The sequence below is a fragment of the Myotis nattereri genome (genome assembly GCF_964212035.1).
Source record: "Myotis nattereri genome assembly, chromosome: 2".
Lineage (NCBI taxonomy): Eukaryota > Metazoa > Chordata > Mammalia > Chiroptera > Vespertilionidae > Myotis > Myotis nattereri.
This window is the reverse complement of record NC_138076.1, coordinates 102,171,008-102,195,831: the sequence shown is the minus strand read 5'-3', so window position 1 is coordinate 102,195,831 and position 24,824 is coordinate 102,171,008. Positions and strand designations below refer to the sequence as shown.

Below are 24,824 nucleotides of genomic sequence, written 5' to 3'. Positions count from 1 at the left end.
TGGTTGTTCAGAGCTGTTAGCTCCAATTGTATGTGGAAAAACCTCAGTCTTATTGGTTAAAATAGGATTCCAGGAGCTTTTATAATAGTTGATTCAGATGGCAGAAACAGTGCAGGCAGGTAGTTCAGTGCAGGCTTCTCCCTTAAGTATAGTTTGTATAAGAGGCCCCTGTGTAGAAATGGCTGCTAGGCTATTTTTATTTTTGTTTTAGCCCAGTTAGCCACTAGGAGACTTTCTTAGCAGTTGTCTTTTTTGTCAGGGTTCACAGGTCTCATCTTGTCTCTAAAATGGGTACAGCAGGAATTCCTACCTTACAGAGGTCTTGTGAAGAGTGGATGAAACATACATATGAAGCACTTAGGTCAGTGGTTCTCAACCTGTGGGTCGCGACCCCTTTGGGGATCAAACGACCCTTTCACAGGGGTTGCCTAAGACCATCAGAAAACACATATATAATTACATATTGTTTTTGTGATTAATCACTATGCTTTAATTATGTTCAATTTGTAACAATGAAGATACATCCTGCATATCAGATATTTACATTATGATTCATAACAGTAGCAAAATTACAGTTATGAAGTAGCAATGAAAATAATTTTATGGTTGGGGGTCACCACAACATGAGGGTTGTGGCATTAGGAAGGTTGAGAACCACTGACTTAGGTGGTGTCCTACACCAGGTAACACTGGACACACTGTAGCCATAACCATGTCAGTCCAGGCCTTTCCACCCTTCCCATACTGCTGCCTTTGTAAGGAGTCCAGAGGTGTCTTTAGGTCTCTTTGCCTCTGAGCAAGGAGAAGAGCTCTAATCTGATTCTGGGCCAGATCAGTTTATGAACCCAGGGTACTGATTATCTTTCCTCTTGCTACTGCTTTTCTTTTCTTTTCTTTTTACCACATGTTTACCTTTTCAGATTATAAAAGTAATGTGTGACCTAATACTTGGCAGATATTAAGAGCTCAACAAATGTGTTGTCTGAGCGAATATGCTCATTTTGGGAAAATAGAAACAATATATATTATATGTTATAGAAGACTATAAAATAAAGCAACTGCCCCCAGCCCATAGGCTGTGAAGTTGTACTCCATTGCTTTCTGCCAGATGGGACCCTTGTCCAATGTCTGCTTCCCACTCAGTGCTTCCAACATCACTCCTAAATGGCTTCCAGGTTCACCTCCTTTCTTTTGGCCTCTCCTGAGCTCTCCATGCCCTACTACTGCTCCTAGATCTTGGCACTGGGTCCACACTCTCATCCTGTCAATTTAGGTTGGTTAAGGCAAGCAGAGTACCTTATTAAGCCAGCTTGCCTGTTAGAGGAAGATAGATGAGATGTTCATCCTCTCTCATGATTTGAAGGATACAGAGAAATCTTGTCCAATATGCCTGCTCTCTACCCAGGTATCTAGATTCCTTCCCTAGGAGGAATGACCCCTTAGGTTATAAACACTTTAGTATAAATTAATTTACTGGATCCTTCCTTTCTGAAAAGAGAGGAAGAAGATTGTAGTGCCCTGAGAGGATGAGAGAGCAGAAAGGAGACAGGGAGGCAAAATTGGCTGGCCCCCACTTTTGCCTGCGCACTGACATGGTGTTTCACCAGTTATCTTTTGCTCAATGCCTCTTCCATGGCACTCACACAGAATATGAAAATTAGCCCCTACTTTTTAGCCAGAACTGCATAGCTTTAATGAAGGATAAGTTCAACCTGTTAACAGCTGAAGTCTGAAGGCTACCTGGAGTACAGATTTTGGAAGCAGACACACCTGGATTCAGATCTGGATCCCTTCCTAACTATGTTGTGGTATTCGGCAAGCTTCTCTGGAAATGGAAATGAAGCTAATTTGAGGTGGCTGTGAGAATGAAATAACCCAACGTGCCTCAAGGGCCTGACACAATCAAGCACAAGATATATTTCCATGCTCCTCATTAGGGCCAGAACTGCAGGGTCAGGCCCATTCATAATTAGATCTTGCTTACACTTCTTCACTTTTCCCAAAGTGCCTCATATATGCTCTAGCTGACCAAAATCAATGAGAGCTTGCATGCTTAACTATGAGAAATGTATAAATATTTGTAACATGCTTAGTCAAATTAATCAACTTATTTTACATCTAGATTTAGGAAGGAATGAAGGTATGGCCTTAGGTTGTACTGTAATTCTTTCCTGTGTAAATTTTGTCCCCTCATCTATACTAATAATAGACAAATATATAAATTGACTATCCCTTCATGATGCCCACAGCCAATCAGGAGTGAGTATGCAAATTAACCCGACAAAGATGGCGGGCCTGTGGGCAGTGTGCATGCGTGCAGGTGCCAAGTGGCCAAGGGCGGGGCAGGACACCCGCCACTTCGCCGTGGCAACATGGAGGGTGTTCCAGCCCCCCAGCCACTCCAGGAATACGCGTGCAGGTGCCAAGCAGCCGGGGTCCTGGGCACGCCACTAGAGTGTCCGGTCCTGTCAGCCCGGCCTTGGGGCAGCTGAAGTTCTCAGTCCTTTTCATTTTTGCAGCCCCTGGACTGGAAGCGAAAACCAAGAGTGCAGGGAGCACCAGGAATTCTGGGAATCATAGTTCTGGTAGCAGCCTCTGAACTGGAAGGAGAAACCCAGAGCACGGGGAGCACCAGGAATACTGGGAATCAGAGTTCTGGTGGCATACACATTGCAGGATCTCCTAGACACTAGAGCGAAGTGAGCCTGGAGCAAGTTACTGTTGTGGGTGGGGGATGGAGGGAAAGCAAAGGTGAGAGACATAAGTAAAGTCAGTGTCGAGGAAAAGTTAAAAGGAAGGTATCCTGCAACTTCTAAGAAATCTCCACCAATGGAGCAAAGAAAAAAAAAGACCTCTACTATTCTGTGAGCACAAAACCAAACTGGGTTGGGGTCTCAGACAATCCTATATAATAAAGAGGGGATATGCAAATTGACCATCACTCTGCCACAAAGATGGCAGCGCCCACAGCGGAGGTGGGGGTTTCCGTAACACAAAATGTCTGCACCCACAACAGAGGCCAAGTTCCCCTAATGAACCTTAATGAGCAATCAGCAGGGACCTGAGGCTGCACCCGTGCCCCTCCCCCACTGCCCCGCCGCTGTGGGGCTTGACAGGGGACCTCAGGCTGTGCCCCCCACCCTGGTGCCAGGTTGGGGGACCTCAGGCTGTTGTCCCCCCACCCAGCAGGGCTTGACGTGGGACCTCAGGCCACACCCCCTGCCTGGCAGGGCTTGACCAGCGACCTCAGGCAGCGCCCCTGCCCTGGCTCCAGGCCGGGGGACCTGAGGCCATGCCCCCCACCCAGCAGGGCTTGACAGGGGACCTGAGGCTGCATCCCCCTCCCAGCGCCGGGCCAGGGGACCTGAGTCTGTGCCCCCCTGCCCAGTAGGGCTTGATGGGGGACCTCAAGGCGCGCCCCCGCCCCGGCAATGGGCCAGGGGACCTGAGGCTGTGCACCCCACCTGGCGGGGCTTGACAAGGGTGGGACCGGCTGGGTCTGGATCTAGCCCAAGGGGGGGGGGGTGGCGCTGGCCTGGTCTGGGTCTCACGTGATTTTGAGGCACATGTGTGTGGGCGGGGACTTGACTCTGGATCCTGTGGTGCGCCCCTGACTCTGACAGGAGGAAGATTTTCATATACAGTTTACTAACTTTATTTCATCTATGACACTTCTATTATAGAGAAAGGGCAAATAGCAATATTAAAATATTTCCTCTAATTAATCCCCTTTTAATGTGTACAAATTTTGTGCACTAGGCCACTAGTTCACTCATATGATTGCAAAGACAGACAGAAACTCCTGGATTGGAGAGAGCTCCCCTGAGGGCTCCCAGATTGGAGAGGGTGCAGGTTGGGCTGAGGGACCCACCCGCTGTGCATGAATTTCGTGCATCTGGCCCCTAGTTATGATTATAAATGTCTTCAGGAAAAGGACCATTTTTGCACATGTCATCTCATTTAATTCTTACCACAGCCTTGTAAAGTAGGTAATATTGCTCCTGTTTTATAAAGAATGAAAACATTCCAGGAGGTCAGGTGAGAGCCCAAAGGCATAGCAAGTTGGAGGCAAAGAAAGCTTGTGACCAGGCTCTGATCATGCTATAACTTTGGAACAGCCAGAGCATCATAGGGCAACAACATAGAGTGGTTTGAAAGGTGCTGGCTGTCTCTGTGCTAAAGAAAAACAACAACAAAAAATACTATAATTTTATTTTTGTTCAGACTCAATGTTCTGTCTTAGACTTCACAAAATAATAACAAAATAACAAAACAAAAACATGGCTTTGTTCTCATTCATACATAAGGATTCATGCTTCTGAAGGGGTAAGAGTAATAGAGAAGTGCAAAGTATTTAAAAATTAGTTCTCAGTCTTTCCCCCTTTGGTAAGTTATTTTTAGAAAGAAATTGTAGAGAAAGCTCTGGATAGCTGGGGAAATCACTCACAGGCTGCATCTGAGTTAATTCTGCCTACAGAAAACCTGGCTAGACACCAGGTCAAGGCCAAAGCCACACTGCCTCCCTGAGTAGCATGCCACTAGAAGGAAATAACCAAGGTTTACTCATAATGTTAACACAGATATATAAAATGGTGACAAATGTCACAGTGACATTTAAGAATTTAGTAAGGAAACCTGGACAGGAAAGATTCACACAGGAAGTTTGTCATAAATCTCAAGTTTTTATTTTCAGAACAGAAGCTGTTTTTATTTGTAAAAAGAGAAGGGGGGGAAACATGATAAATGCTAGTGAGGTGCCACTTTCCCTCTTCCAGGCTCTAACTGCAAGCTAGCTCTTCCACAAAAGCACATGAAATTGGAGTCAGGACATGTTAAATTAGACCAGACTTTAGAGGGTCTAGTAGTCCAACCCCTTTTTAAAAGAGATAAGCTGTCAGCGGCTCAGAGTGAGGACATGCTTACTTGCTCAAATGTTAGAAGCAGGCAGTGTGAATTCTGAACCTGGGTTCCTGGCTGTGAACTGTGCTTCCCCTCAACCTCAGGAGAAAGTGCACTCCTGTTTATCTGACCCATAGAGAACATCTCCAATTTGACTCCTACAATGCAGATGCTCCTAGAAGGCAAGAAAAATGAAGGTTTAGGTGTAATTTCTTCTTGTGAATGGGGCAAGGGAAGTAAGTAAAAGCACTCAAGGAAAACATACCAGAAGGAAGGGAGGGACTGACCCTCTGAACACAATGTGCTTGCATCAAATATTTGGAAGAGGATAGCTAGGGGGAGTGTGGGGGGGTGTGGGGGCAGACAAATCTACCAGAATTGGCCCAATTGCTATCAGTTTTATTTTTTTAACTTTCTTTTTATTTTTCTTTATTGATTAAGGTATTACATATGTGTCCTTATCCCCCCATCTATCAGTTTCTTGATGTATCTAGGGAAGTGGCAGCTCATGGGAACCTAACACAGCCTCTCACCAGAAAACCCAATAGCACTCAGATTTTTACAGTCAGTCATTCAGTGGGGAGAATACCATCTGAACAGTAAAAAGGGGGTGGGGTAGGGGACCAGCCAGGGGCTCGCACATGGTTCAGATGCGAAGTCCTTTCACAGTCACTGAGATTAGGTAGCAGGAAGCAACAAAGCTGGAGGGAGAATGCGGAAACAGAGGGAGTAGCTATTGGGGCCCACCCAGGGTCTGGGCCCCAGAACTCTGAGCACATGAAATTCAAAGAGAAAGAAGAGGAGTCAATACGGAAAGGAGAAAAGACAGAGGAAAAACCAATTAGCTGCAAAATTCCACCAGTTTATGTTGGACCTGGTAGGGTGAGGGGTTGGAAGCATGATAGTGCATTGAGTGTAAAGATTTTTTCTCCATTGTTCCCCACTGTGAGAGTATCTGGTTAATCCATGAGCCCCTCTTGTGTCTCTGTCCACATGGGTGTTTTCTGTCACCAAGCCCCCAAGAAGTTGGGAAAAAGTGATCCCATGTAAAAAAACTGAGGCCCAGAAAGCAAAAGTGACAGTCAAAACTACAATCCATGATTTTTCTGATCCTTGCCCCGGGTTTACTACACCACACAGAACTTCCCGAGCATAAGAAAGTGAAAGGGAAACAAAAATTCTTACAATTTCACCCCTCTGTCCTATTGTGGGGTGGAGGAGAGTATTTCCTGGTCTTGCTTCCAATTGCACTCTTGCCTCCCCTAAAAATACTTATTCTTACTTATTCTACCTCCAAGATTCCAAGAGTGATGCCCACATTAAGACTATTAGTGGGAAACCCCTGGATGTGCCTTCTCATCAACCTCAACAAGAGGAATACCAGAGAGAAAGACTGGGCAGTGGTGGGTTTGCCTACCCTATTCCATGAAGCCTGCATTTTCCCTGGGGATTCTCTTAACAGAGCAAAGGACAAAAATGACCACCACCATTTCTGGTCTTCACAAAACTTCCTACAGGGAGGACAGGTGGGCCCATGAGAGACCCAACTTCATATCTATCCAGGAACCCCACAAAGGGTGCTGTTCTGAGCCAAGATCTGACCGAGCCAATAACAAACCTTGGGAAAAGAGATATGGATGCATAGGGAGAGAGACAGCCAAGCCAATGGCTGATACTCCACAGACCTTGTAACAACCTTGACATCAAAATCCCACCTGGATCCAGTGACCATGTTGAATGCAACTGCCAAGTATTTTGTCTTTATTTTTTGCAAGCAGCATCAGTGCATGATGCAACAAAAGTCAAAAGCATGGAGGTAGAAATGCCATTCACCCAAGAAAGGGTGCAGTTTGGTCCTTAGAATATGAATCGTCTGACACTCTCTTTTCCATAAGCTGAGAAGAGAGGAAGATCCTGGGTGAGCTTCTCTCTTGAAGAAGAGAAACTGGGCAGCTCCCAGGAGCCCAGCTCTTTCTGGGAATTTATTGCCACAAGTTTAGGTAGGAACAAGGAGGGTGGTGGTATGTATAGTGGACTGGGCCTCCCCAGATCTCCTACTGATTGCAACGGGCCACAAGGTAGACATAAGAAAATAATACTACACGTACATAGAGACATAGACTTTGCATCTACCATTTGGAAGAAATCCAATAAACACATGAGGGGACAGTGGATTCTGAGTCAATTTCAAGGCATGGGAAATGGTCACTAACCACAGCCTAAGAGAAGCTGGCACTTCTAAGTAAGACAGAAGCCCTAAGGCCCAGCACCCTGTGCCTGGGCACCTCCTTTCCTTCATTCCTCCCTCCTCCACACAATGGCTAGGAATTAGGTTAGAGGTGGCAAAAGCAAGAAGAAGAGGTATCCAGACTCTTAGAAGTGAGAATTAGGGTCAGGCATGGAGAAGGGAGAATAGAGTGAGTGGACCCTCCTCCCTCACTATTAGCTGTGGTCTTCCTCCAAGCAGTCTTGACCCAAGGAGTGCAAAAGGACACACTAGCCCTTAACTCTATTAACAGTTACCTGTTCTTTTTTAAAATATATATATTGATTTTAGAGAGGAAGGAAGAGGGAGAGAGAGATAGAAACATCAATGATGAGAGAGAATCATTGATCAGCTGCCTTCTGCACACCCCCCTACTGGGTATTGAATCTTCAACCTGGACATGTGCCCGGATGGGGGATCGAACCGTGACTCCCTGGTTCATAGGTCCACGCTCAACCACTAGAGCCACTTGGGCTGGACAACAGTTACCTCTTCTAAACAAATCTTGATGTAACCTGGGTGAGAGAAGGTTAGAGGACAAGGGAGCTGAGGTCTCTTAACTGAAAAGCAAGCCCCACCTCCTTTACTCCCCTTAATTCTGTGAGGCCACATCTAGGGTGTTGACATAGCCATGGGCCCCTGCCTCATTGTTCTCTGTGATACAGAGACTCAGCTGAGAGTCTCCCTGAGGTGGTGGTGGAGGTGGCAGTGGAGGCGGGGCAGAGGGTGGAGCGGCGTAGCACCCTCGGGCCCGATTGGAAGAAGCCCGACTGGAAGAAGCTGGACTTCCAGGGTCCCAACAGCCTTCTAGGGCCTCCAGGCCACGGCATCCAAGGAAGAAGAGATTCTTGAGCATGAAAATGGAGAGGGGCTGCTGGTAGCTCACCACCAGGAGGCAGCGCAGCGCCAGCAAGGGCACGTCCACCAGGCAGCCGCCCAGTAGGCGCAGAAGGCGGCTGCAGCTGCCAGGTCCAGGAGTCTGGTCCCAGGACAAAGCTGCGGCTGCGGCTGCGGCTGCTGCCGCGTTGAGTTCATACAGCCAAAGCACGGGCGAGGAGAGGGTGAGGAAGTAAACTATGATGAGCAGGTAACGAAGGTGTGTGGGGAGTGGCACGCGGCCTTCCAACATCAGCTCCACTAGGGTGAAGCTGTCAAGCAGATCCAGACACGTGCCTAGGAAACATCCCGAGGCGCGGTGTTGCTGGGGCTGCAGGATCAAGGGGCCTGTTGAACTCAGGGGAGTGCCCACCTCGCTGATGGCCCGCACCAAGCTGTAGAGCAGAGGCACCGACAGCGCCATAGTAAGGCGGAAACCTGTGGTGCCCAGGGGTGCGTGCAGCTCAATGAGGTCCAGGATGGACGTGCCCAAGATGAGCACCACCTTCGGCGTGAAGGCGATGGAATAGATGAGCCAGGCCAGGTAGGCGAAGGTGAACTCGCCCACCGCCTCAGCCGCCCCTAAACCACCCCCTGGACCTCCGGAGCCCCTGCAGCCACCGTGAGCCTTGGTCCCTGCTGCAGCCCCAATGGAAGCAGCGGGCAGGTGCAGAGGCGGCGAGGCATGATTGTGGTGCTGGTGATGGCTCCCAGCACTGCCCCGACGGCCCTGGCTGTTCTTGGCGAAGAAGATGGCCCAGCCCACCACCACCACCAGGTCGGTGGCAATCCAGGAACACCAGTACAGGTCGGTGACTGCGATGAGGTACAGGTCTAGTAGCCCTCCCTGTGCCAAAAGCAGCACCACGGACAGTGCCTGGTAGCCCCAACGACACCCCGAACTAGGGGCGCAGCCGCCACTGTGATGCTGACCTCTGTAGTCTGGCGGTGCCAGGGCCTTGTGGCTACACCAGCAGCAGCACGAACAGCAGGAGGCGCCGCTGCTGGTCTCTGCGCCACCGGTGGTAACCCCAGCCAAGAGGGCCCCAGGGCCCCCAACACTCCCGGCAGCACCCCCACTGAAGATGCCCCTGGCAGCACTCCCACTGACGTCCGCTGCTGTCATGCTGCAGGAGTAGGTGGGCGTGGAGGAGGGGGTGGCGGCCGAGGAGGAGAAAGCCACACGCGCTGCTGGGTCAGCGTTTGGGGCTAGGGGTCCCGCGATCCCGGCAGTGGCGGCAGTGGGAACCAGTGGTTTGCTTATACTGACGCTCTGGTTGTGGTTGTCCTCCCGCTCTGCGCCGGTGCTGCTGCTGGGGGAACCGCTGCTCCCGCCGCGGCTTTCCCCCAGGCTGGTACTGGCGCTGGTGCTGGTGTTGCTGTCGCCGGAGCCTCTCCCGCCACGAGGGAAACCCCCCTGGAGGAAGAAGGGCTGTGACCCGGTGGCGGCTGGGAGCGGCAGGACAGAGCTGGACCAGGACAAGACAGAGACCGAGCGGGGATGGCCAAGAGCTGGGTGCATTGTCCTCCGGGAGGCTGCCAGCTGTACCCTGCCCACCTCCCCAGCTTCTGGAGTCCTACCTGGGTCGGGCAGCAGCGAGATCTGGAGTCGCCCGGACTGGGCCAGCTTGGGTTGATGACCAGCTGACACCACCACCCCAAGTCGCCACCTGCAGGGCGGAGGGGGGAGGGGCAAAGAGGAAAGGGAGGCTGGCTTCTGGGAAACCAGGACTGGATTTAAGGGGGGAGGGAGTAGGAGGAGAGACCGGAGAAAGCATGGCTGGCTGCATAAGCTGGAAGAAAGGGGGAGGGAGAGTTGTTGGGGTGGGAAGCACTGTGGACCAGGAGGATGAGAGGGGAGGAGGAGGTAGCTGTCACAAGGAGGAGGGACAAGGAAGTGAGGGATCAGTGCTGGGGGAACCTAAAGGAAGCATAGGATTTCTGGAGAAGATTCTTCAAGGCCCCACCAGCAGAACTCCTGGAGCATTAGTGGTTAGTGACCACATAGCCTTGGTCTCAGTACAGACCATGCCTTCCAGCACCAGGCTGAGGTGACAGGTTCAGGCCTCTATTCCCAGTCAGCAGTTTCTTTTGCAGGAATTAGGGCAGCTTTGGCCTCTATGCTGTCTAGTGCCCTTTCCACCACACCAGCCTACCTCTCTTTAAGGCACTTAAAAACTAATAGAGCAGTCAGGTCTTTCTGACTAAAAGGACCAGGAACAGCAGCCACAGACATGTATTTCTACATATTCATGTGTCCTGCATTGGATTCAGAAATTGGGGAGGTCCCAATTTCCAGAGAATGGAGTAGTTCTCTGAATATAACTGCTTGGGAAGAGAGAGCAGGTAAAATAATTATTGAATTAGAAACAATAGGAAGATGTATCTAGCAGAGAGGAAAACAAAGAGGCATTTATAGGTAGGGGTACCTTGATAAAAAACAAAGTCTCAAAGTGGGTGATGGTAAATGTTACAACCTGCCAGGGTGGACAGAAGGTACAGTGGTTCTGCACCTACAAGCATGGAACTCATACTGACTCACCCCCATGGACTCAGTCCATGACTGAGCTGGAAGGCAGCAGATAGAGTTATACCTTCAGGGAGTTAGGGGAGAAAAAAATGACTAGAGCAGTTGGGGCTTGAAAAAAAAAATAAGAGAGAGAGAGAAAAAAAAAGATGAGGCTCATGTGTAATACAAACATCCCAGCCACATCAAAGCAAGGCTGGAAATTTGCCTACTCCCTCATCTTCCACATACCTCAGACTGCATGTTTCCTGACTTCTTTAAACCTTCTGCTGCTAGGTTCATCTTCCTAGACAACACCATGGAGTCTGAGGGAAGGGATCAGTGGAACCACAGTAGTTGGTTGCGCAGGGCTTGCCACTAAACCTGCCTCTTGAATAAGGGTCAGTTTGAGCCAAACCTTCTTTCTCCCGTCTGTTAGAGGTCAGTCTGTATAACTAATCCATGGGGGTATGGAATTTAGAACTCACAACCTTCATTATTCCCACCTGCTTCTGGCACATGCAACCTTTGGAAAGTTCTTTGTCCAATAGTCATGTAAGGCAGAACAGATACTAGCATAGTGAGTGGTAAGAGCTTGAGCTCTGGGGTCAGTAGTCTTAGCTCTGCCACTGAGCTTGTGTAATCTTGGACTGGTTACTTCATCTTTTAAGCTTTCAACTATCCAACTGTAAAAAGGTATTAATATCTATCTTAACAGGCTGTTGTATAAAGACAGGACATGAATTCAAAGGGTTTTTAGCCCAGTGCCTGGAGCAGAGTATGTACTCAGTCAAAGGTAGTTGATTATGGTGGTATTATCATCATAATTTCATTTAGCTCATGTCTTAACCTCCCAGGGAACATTTACTCATAGTACAGGCCACTAATGACTGCTTTCTGGGCTGGATCCCTGCCTAAGGCCACATTCAGAGTTCTGCTCCCCCATAGCTTTGCACTTCAGTAACTGCTAGAGAGCAGAGCTGCTTTCATTAAGAGCAGTGGTACTTGGGGCTGGTCTTCACAGGCTTCAGTGTGAGATATTCAACTATGCCAGCTGGTGCCAAAGCCCACCCACATGGGGCAAGGATACAATCTGCACTCATTTGTGAGCATTGCTTCAGGTTCTGCAAATGTTAAGACTGAGCCAGTCCAAGCCAGAAAGCAGATTGGGGAGATGCCAACTGCTAACTGGAGTGATTATAGGCAGTCTCCTAGCTCTCTCCCAGAGAAAACACCAGCCAACAGCTACCCTGAACAACTTCTGCTCAAGTTAATGAAGCAGTTGAAGAAGCAGAAGCAGCTAATGAAAGCTAAGAACTGGGCTCCTGAGAAAACACTGATGAATCTGTCCCCACTCCTTCACCCCTATGCCCCCTTGTTCTGGGGTCACTCAGAGATACTTCCTTTCTGCTCTCACCTGTCAGGTGCCTCCATCAGGACAGGTTTCCTCCCTGATAACTTGTAACAGCCCTTTGATGTTATCCTTTGCATTTCTGGGAAATGTAGTCAGTCAGATTAACTTTCTATAAGAGATTCTTTAGCCCACTTTTTTTTTTTTTTCAGGTCTGAGGCCTTGAATAAAAAGATCACAGATAAAAATGATGAGAAAACAGGGTACACCATAGAATAAGTTGGTAGTCTGAGTATTAGACGGATTTCCTCTTTCATTGGGTTTTTTCTAATCTTCTGTGTATACACACACACACACACACACACACACACACACACACACACACACGGTGTTGGGGGAGGTGGGATGGGGGGAGAGGCTTTGTTTCAGCCAGGAAAGGGATTGACAAAGATGTGACGATGATGAGAAGGAGGACAAAAAGATATTCTGATATATAAAGTGAGTACATACATTCCAGAAGGGTCTAGAAAAGGGAAGACATAGTCACTGAGTACCTCATAAGCACCTTGGGTCCATGTTAGATATCTTATATACAATAACTGAAAATTGAGAGACAGAGAGGTAAAGCAACTTACTCCAAGTCACACAGCTACTTAAGGGTAGAGTTAGGGTTACAGCTAGACTTCTGACTCTCAATCCAGTACTCTTACCCACCTATTCCTTCTCATATATCTAGGATGGCAGCAGCTCACAGGCATCCTGGGTTAAAGAGACAAATCAAGCCGGTTTCACCACTCCCCCCCCCCCACCAAAATATTTCCCTAAACACCAGTTAAGTGCTAGGCACTGGATAAGGCTCATTTAGAAACCTAATATTCTTTTTTTTTTTTTTAATCCTCACTGAGGTTATGAGAGAGAGAGAGAGAGAGAGAGAGAGAGAGAGAGAGAGAGAGAGAGAGATCGGTATGAGAGAAGTAGCAGGGATTGCAACTGAGTTAGACTGAAGGCTCTTGGAGACCAAGGCATCCATCCTCTTGAGGGGTCTGAGCACAGACTTACTCACTCACAAACTCACTCAATCTGGGCTCCATCACAGGGGCAGCAGCTCGAAAACCACCAGTGACATCTGGGGGAGGAGCTGAATTCCCAAGCTTCAGGGTGAGGGCTGGAAGGTCAGGGGTCAGGACAGCTCTCTGTTGGAATGGAAGTGCTGGCAAACACCATTGTTTCCCCCAAAAGCCAGCAGGCACTTGTTAACTTGGTTAACATCATTCACCCTATCCTGGTGATTCCCTGAGACCCCACCCTACCCAACTCGAGTGCACAGACCAAACCTCATTTGAAGGCTTTCCCACACAAACAACCTGTCTGACCTCATGCTGTGGACTTTCCTGAAACATCTCAAAGGCCCACTAATCCCAAACAGTCAGCAGCTGTACTTGGTATATCCTTTACCTCTTGCTAAACAGCTCCAAGCCTGGCACTAGTGGCAGCCAGCCTCAGTTCAGAGCTTACCTTTTTCCAGCACCCTCCAAGCCCAGCACAGGTGACAGTCAACTACAGATCACTTTGCAGCTCCTACCAGGTGGCCCTGAATCAGGCACAGGCAGTGGCTGAACTTGGCCTATGCCAAAGTTCCTCCCCAGAGGTCCCAGAACCAACACACCTGGTGCCTGGCTTTAGAACATACCAGGGCACCACCCAATCAGCTCCACAAATGACATACCCAAAAGGATGGACTTAGTAGGCACCAGGGCCCAGCTGAAGCAAATCCCACTCAGTGGGGTCAGACCCCCAACAAATAGGTCATTTGCTACAGTCATACTCACTTCTCATAGCCAGTCAGCTTAAGAATCAATTCCTCCCAGTGATGTCACAGCAGCAATCAAGGCTCCACTATAACAGGAGGACACATACAATCCACAAAAGGGATACCAATGGAGTACCCAGCTCAGATGACCAAAAAAAAGGACACATACTACCTACAGCCACTCTACCAAGACTGAGAGATACAGTAGTTCTACCTATAAACAAACACAGGGAGGCAGTCAAAATGAGGAGACAAAGAAACATGAAAAACAGGATAAAATTTCAGAAAAAGAACTAAACAAAATGGAGACAAGCAATCTATCTGATGAAGAGTTCAAGCACTGGTTATAAGGATGTTCAATGACCTTAGGGCAATAGTAGATGAACTCAGTGAGAACTTTAACAAAGAGATAGGAAACAAAAAATAACCAGTCAGAAATGAATACAATAATTGAAGGATACATTAGAGGAAATCAACAGTTTATTAGATGATGCAGAGGATAAAATTAGTGATTTAGAAGAGAAGATAGAGGAAAACACCCTATCAGGACAGCAAAAACAAAAACAGAAACTGAGGAGAGTTTAAAGACTTCTAGCTCACATCAACCATACCAACATCCACATCATAGGGATGCCAGAAGGAGAAGAGAATTCATTTTTCAGTGCCAATAGTTTTTTCTTTTTATTGTTTAAAGTATTACAAATAGTACTACATATGTCTCCTTTTTCACCCATTGACCTCCCCCTGGCCTCCTCTATCCCCCGACACATGCCCTCACCCCCCAGTGTCTGTGTCCATTGGCTACACTTATATGCATGCATACAAGTCCTTTGGTTGATCTCTTATCACCTGACCCCAACCTTCCTCTGCCTTCCTGCTGCAGTTTGACAGTCTGTTCCATGTTTCTTTGTCTCTGTATCTATTTTTGTTCATCAATTTATGATGTTCTTTATATTCCACAAATGAGTGAGATCATGTGATATTTATCTCTCTCTGACTGGTTTATTTCACTTAGGATAATGCTCCCCAGTTCCATCCATACTGTTGGAAATAGTAAGAATTCCTTTTTTTTTTTTTTTTTTTTTTTTTTTTTTACAGCAGCATAGTATTCCATTGTGTAAATGGACCACAGTTATCTAATACACTTATCTGCTGATGGGCACTTAGGCTGTTTCCAAATTTTAGCTATTGTAAATTGTGCTGCCATGAACACAGGGGTGCAAATATCCTTTCTGTTTGGCGTTTCTGGTTTCTTGGTATATATTCCTAGAAGTGGGATTACTGGGTCAAATGGAGGTTCCATTTTTAATTTTTTGATGAACTCCATACTGTTTTCAACAGTGGCTGCACCAGTCTGCATTCCCACCAGCAGTGCAAGAGGGTTCCTTTTTCTCTGCATCATCTCCTGCACTTGTCATATGTTGATTTGTTGACAATAGCCATTCTGACAGGTGTGAGATGGTACCTCATTGTTGTTTTGATTTGCATCTCTCAGATGATCAGTGACTTTAGCATGTTTTCATATGTCTCTTCACCTTCCTTATGTCCTCTTTCTAAAAGTATCTATTTAGGTCTGTTGCCCATTTTTTGATTGGATTGTTTATCTTCCTTTTGTTAAGTTGTATGAGTTCCCTGTAACTGTTGGAGATTAAATCCTTATTGGTGATAACATTGGCAAATATGTTTTCCCACACAGTGGTCTTTCTTGTTGATTTGTTGATGGTTTCTTTTTCTGTGCAAAAGCTTTTTATTTTGATGTAGTCCCATTTGTTTATTTTCTCTTTAGTTTCCATTGCCCTAGGAGTGGTATCTGTAAAGATATTGTTGCGACAAATGTCTGTTATTTTGCTGACTATAGCTTCTTCTAAGACTTTTATGGTTTCCCATCTTATGTTTAAGTCCTTTATCCATTTTGAGTTTATTTTTGTGTATGGTATAAGTTGGTGGTGTAGTTTCATTTTATTGCATGTATCTGTCCAATTTTCCCAACACCATTTATTGAAGAGACTGTCTTGACTCCATTGTATGGTCTTGCCTCCTTTGTCAAATATTTTTTGTTTGTTTGTTTTCTTTATTTTTTTAAATATATTTCTTTATTGGTTTCAGAGAGAAAGGGAGAAGGAGAGAGAGATAGAAACATCAATGATGAGAGAGAATCATCGATCGGCTGCCTCCTTCACGCCCACCACTGGGGATTGAGCCCGCAACCCAGGCATGTGCTCTTGGCTGGAATCGAACCTGGGACCCCTCAGTCCGCAGGCTGACGCTCTAGCCACTGAGCCAAGACGGCCAGGGCTTGTTTTCTTTATTGATTAAGGTATTATGTATGTGTTTTCATTGCCCCTATTGCCCCCAACCCCCCACCCCCACTCATGCCCTCACCCCCCCTGGTGTCTGTGTCCATTGTTTAGGCTTATATGCATGCATACAAGTCCTTTGGTTGATCTCTCCTCCTTACCCCCACCCTACCCTACCTTCCCTCTAAGTTATGGCAGTCTGATCAATGCTTCTCTGTCTCTGGATCTGTTTTTGTTCATCAGTTTATGTCGTTCATTACATTCCAAAAATGAATGTGATCATGTGATATTTATCTTTCTCTGACTGGTTTATTTTGCTTAGCATAATGCTCTTCAGTTACATCCATGCTGTTGCAATGGTAAGAATTCCTTCTTTTTCACTGCAGTGTAGTATTCCATTGTGTAGATGTACCACCGTTTTTTAATCCACTCATCTGCTGATGGGCACTTAGGCTGTTTCCAAATCTTAGCTATTGTAAATTGCTCTGCTATGAACATAGGGGTGCATATATCCTTTCTGATTGATGTTTCTAGTTTCTTGGGATATATTCTTAGAAGTGGGATCACTGGGTCAAATCGGAGTTCCATTTTTAGTTTTTTGAGGAAACTGCATACTGTTCTCCACAGTGGCTGCACCAGTCTGCATTCCCACCAGCAGTGCACGAGGGGTCCTTTTTTTCTGCATCTTCACCAGCATTTTTCATTTGTTGATTTGTTGATGATAGCCATTATGATAGGTGTGAGATGGTACCTCATTGTTATTTTGATTTGCCTCTCTCAGTTGATCAGTGACTTTGAGCATGTTTTCATATGTCTCTTCACCTTCCTTATGTCCTCTTTCTAAAAGTATCTATTTAGGTCTGTTGCCCATTTTATGATTGGAATGTTTATCTTCCTTTTGTTAAGTTGTATGAGTTCCCTATAAATGTTGGAGATTAAACCCTTATTGGTGATAACATTGGCAAATATGTTCTCCCATGAAGTGGGCTTTCTTGTTGTTTTGTGGATGGTTTCTGCACAGCAAAAGATTTTTATTTTGATGTATAATTTTGATACCATTTGTTTATTTTCTCTTTAGTTTTCATTGCCCTAGGAGCTGTATCGGTGAAGATATTGCCTCATCATATGTCTGAGATTTTGCTGCCTGTGGATTCCTCTAATATTTTTATGGTTTCCCATCTTATGTTTAAGTCCTTTATTCATTTTGAGTTCATTTTTGTGTATGGTGTAAGTTTGTGGTCTACTTTCATTTTATTTCATGTATCTGTCCAATTTTCCCAACACCATTTATTGAAGAGACTGTCTTGACTCCATTATATGTTTTTGCCTCCTTTGTCAAATATTAATTGAGTATAGTGGTTTGTGTTGATTTCTGTGTCTCTCTTCTATTCCATTGGTCTATATGTCTGTTCTTGTGCCAGTAGCAGGCAGTTTTGAGAAACGTGGCTTTGTAGTATAGCTTGATACCCAGTGTTTTGATCCCTCCAACTTTGTTCTTCTTTATCAAGATTGCTGAAGCTGTTTGGGGTCTTTTTTTAATTCCAGATGAATTTTTGGAGAGTTTGTTCTAGGTCTTTGAAGTATGCCATTGGTATTTTAATGAGAATTGCATTGAATTTATAGATTGCTTTGGGAAGTATGGACATTTTAATGATGTTGATTTTACCAATCCAAGAGCATGGTATTATTCTTCCATTTGTTTATATCTTCTTCTCTGTTTTCAGTGTCCTATAATTTTCTGAGTACAAGTGCTTTACGTTCATGGTTAAATTTATTTGTAGGTATCTTAATTTTTTTGTTATAATGGTAAATGGGATTGTTTTTACAGTTTCTCTTTCTGTGAGTTCATTGTTGGTGTGTACTGGTGAAAAAAAGCCATAGACTTCTGGGTGTTAATTTTGTATCCTGCTACATTGCTGAATTCATTTATTGAGTCTGGTAGTTTTTTTTTGGAGTCTTTAGGGTTTTCTATGTACAATATCATGTCATCTACAAATAATGACAATTTTACTTCTTCTTCTTCTTTTTCAATTTGGATGCCTTTTATTTCTTCTTGTCTGATCGCCATGGCTAGTACTTCCAAAATTATGTGGAATGGGATTGTGAGAGTGGGTATCCTGTCTTGTTCCTGTTCTTAGGGGAAATGGTTTTAGTGATTGCCCATTGAGTATGATGTTGGCTGTAGGTTTGTCATATATGGCTTTTATTATGTTGAGGTATGATCCTTCTATTTCCACCTTGCTGAGAGTTTTTATCAAGAAAGGGTGTTGGATTTTGTCAAATGCTTTTTCTGCATCAATGGATTTGATTAAATGGTTTTTATGTCTCAATTTGTTTATGTGGTGTATCACATTTATTGATTTGTGGATATTGTACCATCCTTGCGTCCCTGGAATAAATCCCACTTGGTCATGGTGTATGATCTTTTTAATGTAATGCTGGATTTAATTTCCTAGAATTTTGGCATCTATGTTCAAGCAGGATATTGGCCTGTAATTTTCTTGGTATCATCTTTATCTGGTTTTGTGATTAGGGTAATGCTGGCTTCATAAAAAGAGCTTGGAAGTGTTCCTTCCTCTTGAGTTTTTTGGAATAGTCTGAGGAGGATAGGTTTAATTCTTCTTTGGATGTTTGATAAAACTCCCCTGTGAAGCCATCTGGTCCAGGGTTTCTGATTCATGGAAGTTTTTTTTTGTTTTATTTGTTTTATTTTATTTTTTTTATTACTGCTTCAATTTCCTTCATAGTTTTCAGCCTATTCAGATTTTTTATTGTTTCTGGTTGAGTTTGGAATGTCGTATTTTTCTAAAAATATGTCCATTTCTTCTAGGTTGTCCAGTTTGTTGGAATAGATTTGCTCATAGTATTTTTTTATGATTCTTTGTATTCCTGTGGGTTCTGTTGGTATTTCGCCTCTTTCATTTCTGATTTGTTTATTTGCGTCTTCTCTCTTTGCTTCTTGGTGAGCCTGGCTAGAGGTTCATCAATCTTGTTTGTCCTTTCAAAGAACCAGCTCTTGGTTTCATTTATCTTCATTTTTTTTTGTCTCTATGTCATTTATTTCTGCTCTGATCTTTATTATGTCCTCTCTTCTGCTCACTCTGGGCTTTTCTTGTTGCTCTCTTTCTAATTCTTCAAGTTGCAGTGTTAGATAATTTATTACCACTTTTCCTTGTTTTTTTTTTGTTTGTTTCTTTGTTTTGGGTTTTTTGTTTGTTTGTTTGTTTTTTTAGAGGTAGGCCTGTAATGCTATGAACTTCCCTCTCAGGTCTGCTTTAACTGTGTCCCATAGATTTTGGATTGGAGTGTGTTTATGGTCATTTTTTTCCCAGAAAGTTTTCTATTTCTTCTTTGATCTCTTTGGTAACCCAATCATTGTTTAATAGCATGCTAATCAGCCTCAAAGTGTTTGAATTTTTTTGGATTTTTTTTATTGTAGTTTATTTCTAATATTATGCCATTGTGATCATAGAAGATGCTTGATATGATTTCCATCTTCTTGAATTTGGAGAGACTTTGCCTGTGTCCCAATATGTGGTATATGTTTGAAAATGTCCTATTGCGCTTGAGAAGAATGTATATTCTGTAGCTTTAGGGTAGAATGTTCTGAAGATGTCAATTAAGTTCAACTGATCTAGTGAGTCATTTAGGATTGCTATTTCTTTGCTTTTTTTTTTCCTAGAGGATTTATCCAGTGATGTTAATGGGGTATTAAAGTCTCCTAGTATGATTTTATTGCTGTCAATCTCTCCCCTGATATCTTCCAGAAGTTTTTTTTTATGTATTTGGGTGCTCCTTCATTGGGTGCATGTATGTTTACCAGAGTTATAACCTCTTGTTGTATTGATACCTTTAGAATTATGAAGTGGCCTTCCTTGTCTCTTGTGATGGTTTTCACATTGAGTTCTATTTTGTCAGATATAAGTATTGCTACCCCAGCTTTTTTTTTCATTTCCATTTACCTGAAAGATATTTTTCCTTCCCTTCCCTTTCACTCTCTGTGAGTCCCTTGTTCTGAGGTGGGTCTCTCATAGATAGCATATATATGGGTCATGTTTTCTTATCCATTCAGTCACTCAATGTCTTTTAATTGGAGCATTTAATCCATTTATATTTAATGGATTATTGATAGGTACTTGTTTGTAGCCATTTCTATTCTTTATGCCTCTGTTCCTTCCTCCATTTCTATTTCTTCTTTTTACAGCATTTCCTTTAACATTTCTTGCATTTCTGGCTTGGTAGTGATAAACTCCCTTAGCCTTTTTTTTTCTCTGTGAAGCTCCTTATTTCCCCTTCAATTTTTATTGATAGCCTTGCTGGGTAGAGTATTATTGGATTCAGTCCTTTGCTTTGCATCACTTTGTATACTTCATTCCATTCCCTTCTCACCTGATGTGTTTCTGTTGAGAAATCATTTGATAATATGATGGGGGATCCTTTGTAGGTAACGCTCTGTCTGTCTCTTGCAGTCTTTAAGATTCTCTCTTTATTATTAATATTTGCCAATGTAATTATGATGTGGTATGGGTCTGTTGGGGTTCATCTTGCTTGGGACTTTCTTGTACTTGTTTGAATTTTTTCTTCCCCACATCAGGGAAATTTTCTGTCATTATTTCTTCAAATAGATTCTCTAATCCTTCCTTCTTTTCTTGTCCTTCTTGCACCCCTATTATAACATACTAGAGGCCTAGTGCACAAAATTTGTGCATGGTGGTGGGTGTGGTCCCTCAGCCCGTCCTACATCTCTCCAATCTGGGACTCCTTGGACATCCTCTCGCAAACTGGGACTGTTGGCTCCTAACCGCTCACCAGCCTGCCTGCCTGATTGCCCATAACCATTCTGCCTGCCTTCCTGATGTCCCTAACTGCTCCCCTGCCTGCCTGATCGTCCCTAGCCACCTCTGCCTGCCTGTCTGATCGCCCCTAGCCACCTCTGCCTGCCTGTCTGATTGCCCCTAACTGCCTCTGCCTCAGCCCCGCCACCATGGCTTTGTCTGGAAGGATGCCCAGAAGGTCGTCTGGAAGATGTCCGGTCTATTTAGCATATTTCCCTTTTATTAGTATAGATGTTAGTTTGTTTCATGTTGTCTCAAACCTCCCTTAGGCTCTCCTCCTGCTTTTAATTTTTTTCTACAATTGCTCTTTTGATTGGGCTTTTTTCTCTACATCATCTTCTAACTCACTAATTCTGTCCTTCACTTCTCCTAGTCTACTGTTGAAACCTTCCATCTCATTTTTAATTGTAGCTATATCCCTTGTGATTTCTTCCTGATTTTTGCATAGGTTGTTGATTTTCTTGTACATCCAATTTATGAACTGTACGACCATTACTGTGAATTTTTTTCTGACATATTGCATGTCTCTGTTTCATTTACTTCCTTTCTTGGTGATTTCTCTTTTTCTTTCCTTTGGGGGTTGTTTCGTTGTCTCCCCATTCTTGCTATCACCAGAAGGTCCAAGTGCCAAGTTGCAGGTGCCTGAGCCATGCACAGCAGGAGCATCTCATCATCAGAGCATCACTGAAGAGCTCAGACACTGCAATGTGTGCCTGCTGTGGGTCAGTGGGAGCCTCATGCGTCAAGAATCAGAGTCATGGGCACTCAGTGCAGCCTTGCGCATGCACCAAGAATCAGGGTCCCCATGTGTGTGCCAAGAATTGGAGTCACTGGCACTCTGTGCAGCTTCATGCACGCACCTAGAATCAGGTTCCCCGCATGCGTGCACTGAGAAACAGAGTCCCTACATGCGTGTGCTGAAAATCAGAGTCTCCAAGATTGTGCCAGGAATCAGAGTCTCCATGTGTGCATGCCAAGAATCAAGAATCAAAGTCTTTGGTGCTCGGTGCGGCCTTGCATGTGCACCAATAATCAGAGTCCCCCTACATACACACGACAAGAAACAGTGTTCCTGCATGCATGCGGGGAGAATCAAAGTCAGTGTCGCTTAGTGCGGCCTCTTGCTCATGCCTAGATTCAGTCCATGCACATGCGCATTGATAATCAGAGTTTCCATGTGTTGGTGGGAGGCCCGCTCATGTGCCACGGGTCGCACAGGCCCTATCTTACTGCGGAGGGACAGCAGGGAGGGGGATGCACTCTGTGACTCACAGAAATCTGCGACCAGGATGTCTGGAGTCTTGGTGTCCCTGGATCTGAAGCTGTGGCAGCAGGTCTTTGTCCAGAGTGGCTGTAGTATCCCGGTTTGCATCCGAGGCCAGTTTGGGTGGTGGTTAGGCTAGAATCCTAGTCACAGCAGTTCTGTCCTTCAAGATGGCAGTGGTTTATGTGCCAGCGCCAGCCACTTGGGGGTGTTTGCAGTAGCAGCAGAAGCAGGGTCTTGCAGTATAAGACTGCCTGGTCCACCAGCCCCTGAAAGTCCTGCAGGATCTAACTGTCCCTAGCTCACACACACACTCACTACACACATGCACACACTCCCCTTTCACTCACTCACTCACTCTCTCTCTCCCTGCCATCTTTCCAGTCACTATCTTCCTTCCTCTTGCCAATAATTTTTTTTGTGTGTGTGTGTATTCTTTAGGGTTCTCCACAGTATCATGTCATCTGAAAATAACAGCAGTTTTTCTTTTTTCTTTCCAATTTAGATGCCTTTTATTTACTTATTTTTTCTGTCTGGTTGCTGTGGCTAGGACTCCAAGTACTGTGTTGAATAAGAGTGATGAAAGCAGAAAGCAGATGTCCCTGTCTTGTTCCTGATCTTAAGAGAAACACTTTGTTTTTCCCTATTGAGTATGATGTTGGCTGTCATTTTTCATATATAGCTGTTGAGGTATGACCCCTCTATTCCCATTTTTCTGAGAGTTTTCATCATAAATGGATGTGGGATTTTGTCCAATGCTTTCTCTGCATCTATTGATAAGATCATATAATTTTTAATCCTTCATTTTGTTTATGTGGCTTATCACATTAATAGATTTGCAGATATAGACTCAACCTGGAATACCAGGAATACATTCCTCTGATCATGGTGTATAATCTTTTAATGTATTGCTGCATTTGGTTTGCTGATATTTTATTGCAGATGTTTGCATATGTGTTAGTAGATATTGGCCTATAATCTTCTTCTTTTGAAATGTTTTTGTCTGGTTTTAGAATCAGAGTAATGTTTGCTTCATAAAATGAGCTTTGAAGCCTTCTTTTCTTGTCTACTTTTTAGAATAGTGTGAGAAAAATAGTCATTTTTCCTTTGAATGTGTGATAAAATTCTGTGAAGTCATCTGGTCCAAGACTTGGTTTGTTGTAAATTTCTGGATTATAGATTCAATTTCATTAGTAGTTATCATTCTGTCCAGATCTTTGCTTTCTTCTTGTCTCATCTTGGAAAATAGTTTCTTTCCAGGAATTTAAACATTTCTTCCTTGTCATCCAACTTTTTGGCATATAATTGTTTATAGTATTTTCTTATACTCCTTTGTATTTCTGTGGTGTAAGTTGTTACTTCTTTTTCATTTCTGATTTTATTTATTTGGGTACTCTCTTTTTTATTGTTTCCCCCATCAACCCCTATGTCTTTTGATAGGAGCATTTAATCCATTTACTTTTAAGTACTTGTTTGTTGCCATTTTTATTCTTTATGCCTTTGTTCCCATTTCCTTTTCTATTCCTTCTTTTTACAGCAGTCCCTTTAGCATTTCTTGCATTGCTGTCTCTGTGGTAATAAACTCCTTAGCCCTTTTTTTGTCTGTGAAGCTCCTGATTTCCTCTTCAAATATGAATGATAGCCTTGCTGGATAGAGTATTCTTAGATTCAGTCCCTTGCTTTGCATCACTTTGTATATTTCATTCCATTTCCTTTGGCCTAATGTGTTTCTGTTGAAAAATCAGTTGATATTCTAATGGGATATTCCTTCTAGGTAAGTATCTGTTTTTCTCTGGCAGCTTTTAAGATTCTTAATTTGTCATTGATATTTGCCAATTTAATTATGATGTGTCTTGGTGTGGGTCATTTTAGGTTCATCTTGTTTAGGACTCTATGTGCTTTTTGGACTTATTTGGCTTTTTTCTTCCCCAAATCAAGGAAGTTTTCTGTCATTATTTCTTCAAACAGGTTTTCTATCCCTTGCTCCACCTCCTCTCCTTCTGGCACCCCTATTATGCAGATGTTGTTTTGTTTCATGTTGTCCCAAAGCTCCCTTAGGCTCTCCTCCTGCCTTTTAAGTTTTCTTTCCAGTTGCTGCAGTGTGTGGGTGGTTTTTTTTCTACCTTGTCTTTTAACTCACTGATGTGGTCTCAGGTTCTTCTAGTGTACTGTTGAACCTGTCCTTTGTGTTCTTAAGTATGCTATGCCATTCTTCGTTTCCTTTTGATTCTTCTTGATTTCCTCTTGATTCTTACACATGTTGAATTTGACTTCCATCCTTTTCAGTGTCCTTATAACCATTACTCTGAATTCTTTCTCTGACAAATTGCTTGCCTCCATTTTGTTTATTTTATTTTCTGGTGATTTCTCCTTTTCTTTCAACTGGGGGTTGTTTCTTTGTCTCCCCATATTTACTGTTCCTTTGTGATTGTTTCTACATATTTGATCAAACTGCTATGCCACCATATTTTTTGAGTTTGTATTATACAGTAGATGTTTTTGGGACCCAGTGGTGCAATCTCTCCAGTGTTCTTGGCTGGGCAATCTAGGGATGCCTCTTATTTGGGTACTTGTGTTCTCTTGGTGTATTTGGGTCTTGAGTGTTATTGTCCCGTTCGTGGATGGAGTCTCCTCTCAATGTGTCTGGTTATGTGCCTCACTCTCTACCACATTGACCAAACATCACAAAATACAACTTGACATGACACAACACAAAGGAA

The 24,824-nt window shown here is 44.2% G+C and overlaps 1 protein-coding gene across 1 annotated transcript; it reads right to left on the bottom strand.

The window, feature by feature from the left end:
• Positions 1-7,757: 7,757 nt before the first annotated feature.
• On the bottom strand, positions 7,758-9,563 carry TMEM121B (transmembrane protein 121B; the record flags this gene model as incomplete). The annotated part of the gene is made up of 1 exon (XM_081084145.1): positions 7,758-9,563. One exon carries the CDS (start codon positions 9,561-9,563, stop codon positions 7,758-7,760), a length of 1,806 nt encoding a protein of 601 aa, XP_080940271.1.
• Between the last annotated feature and the right edge of the window lie 15,261 nt (positions 9,564-24,824).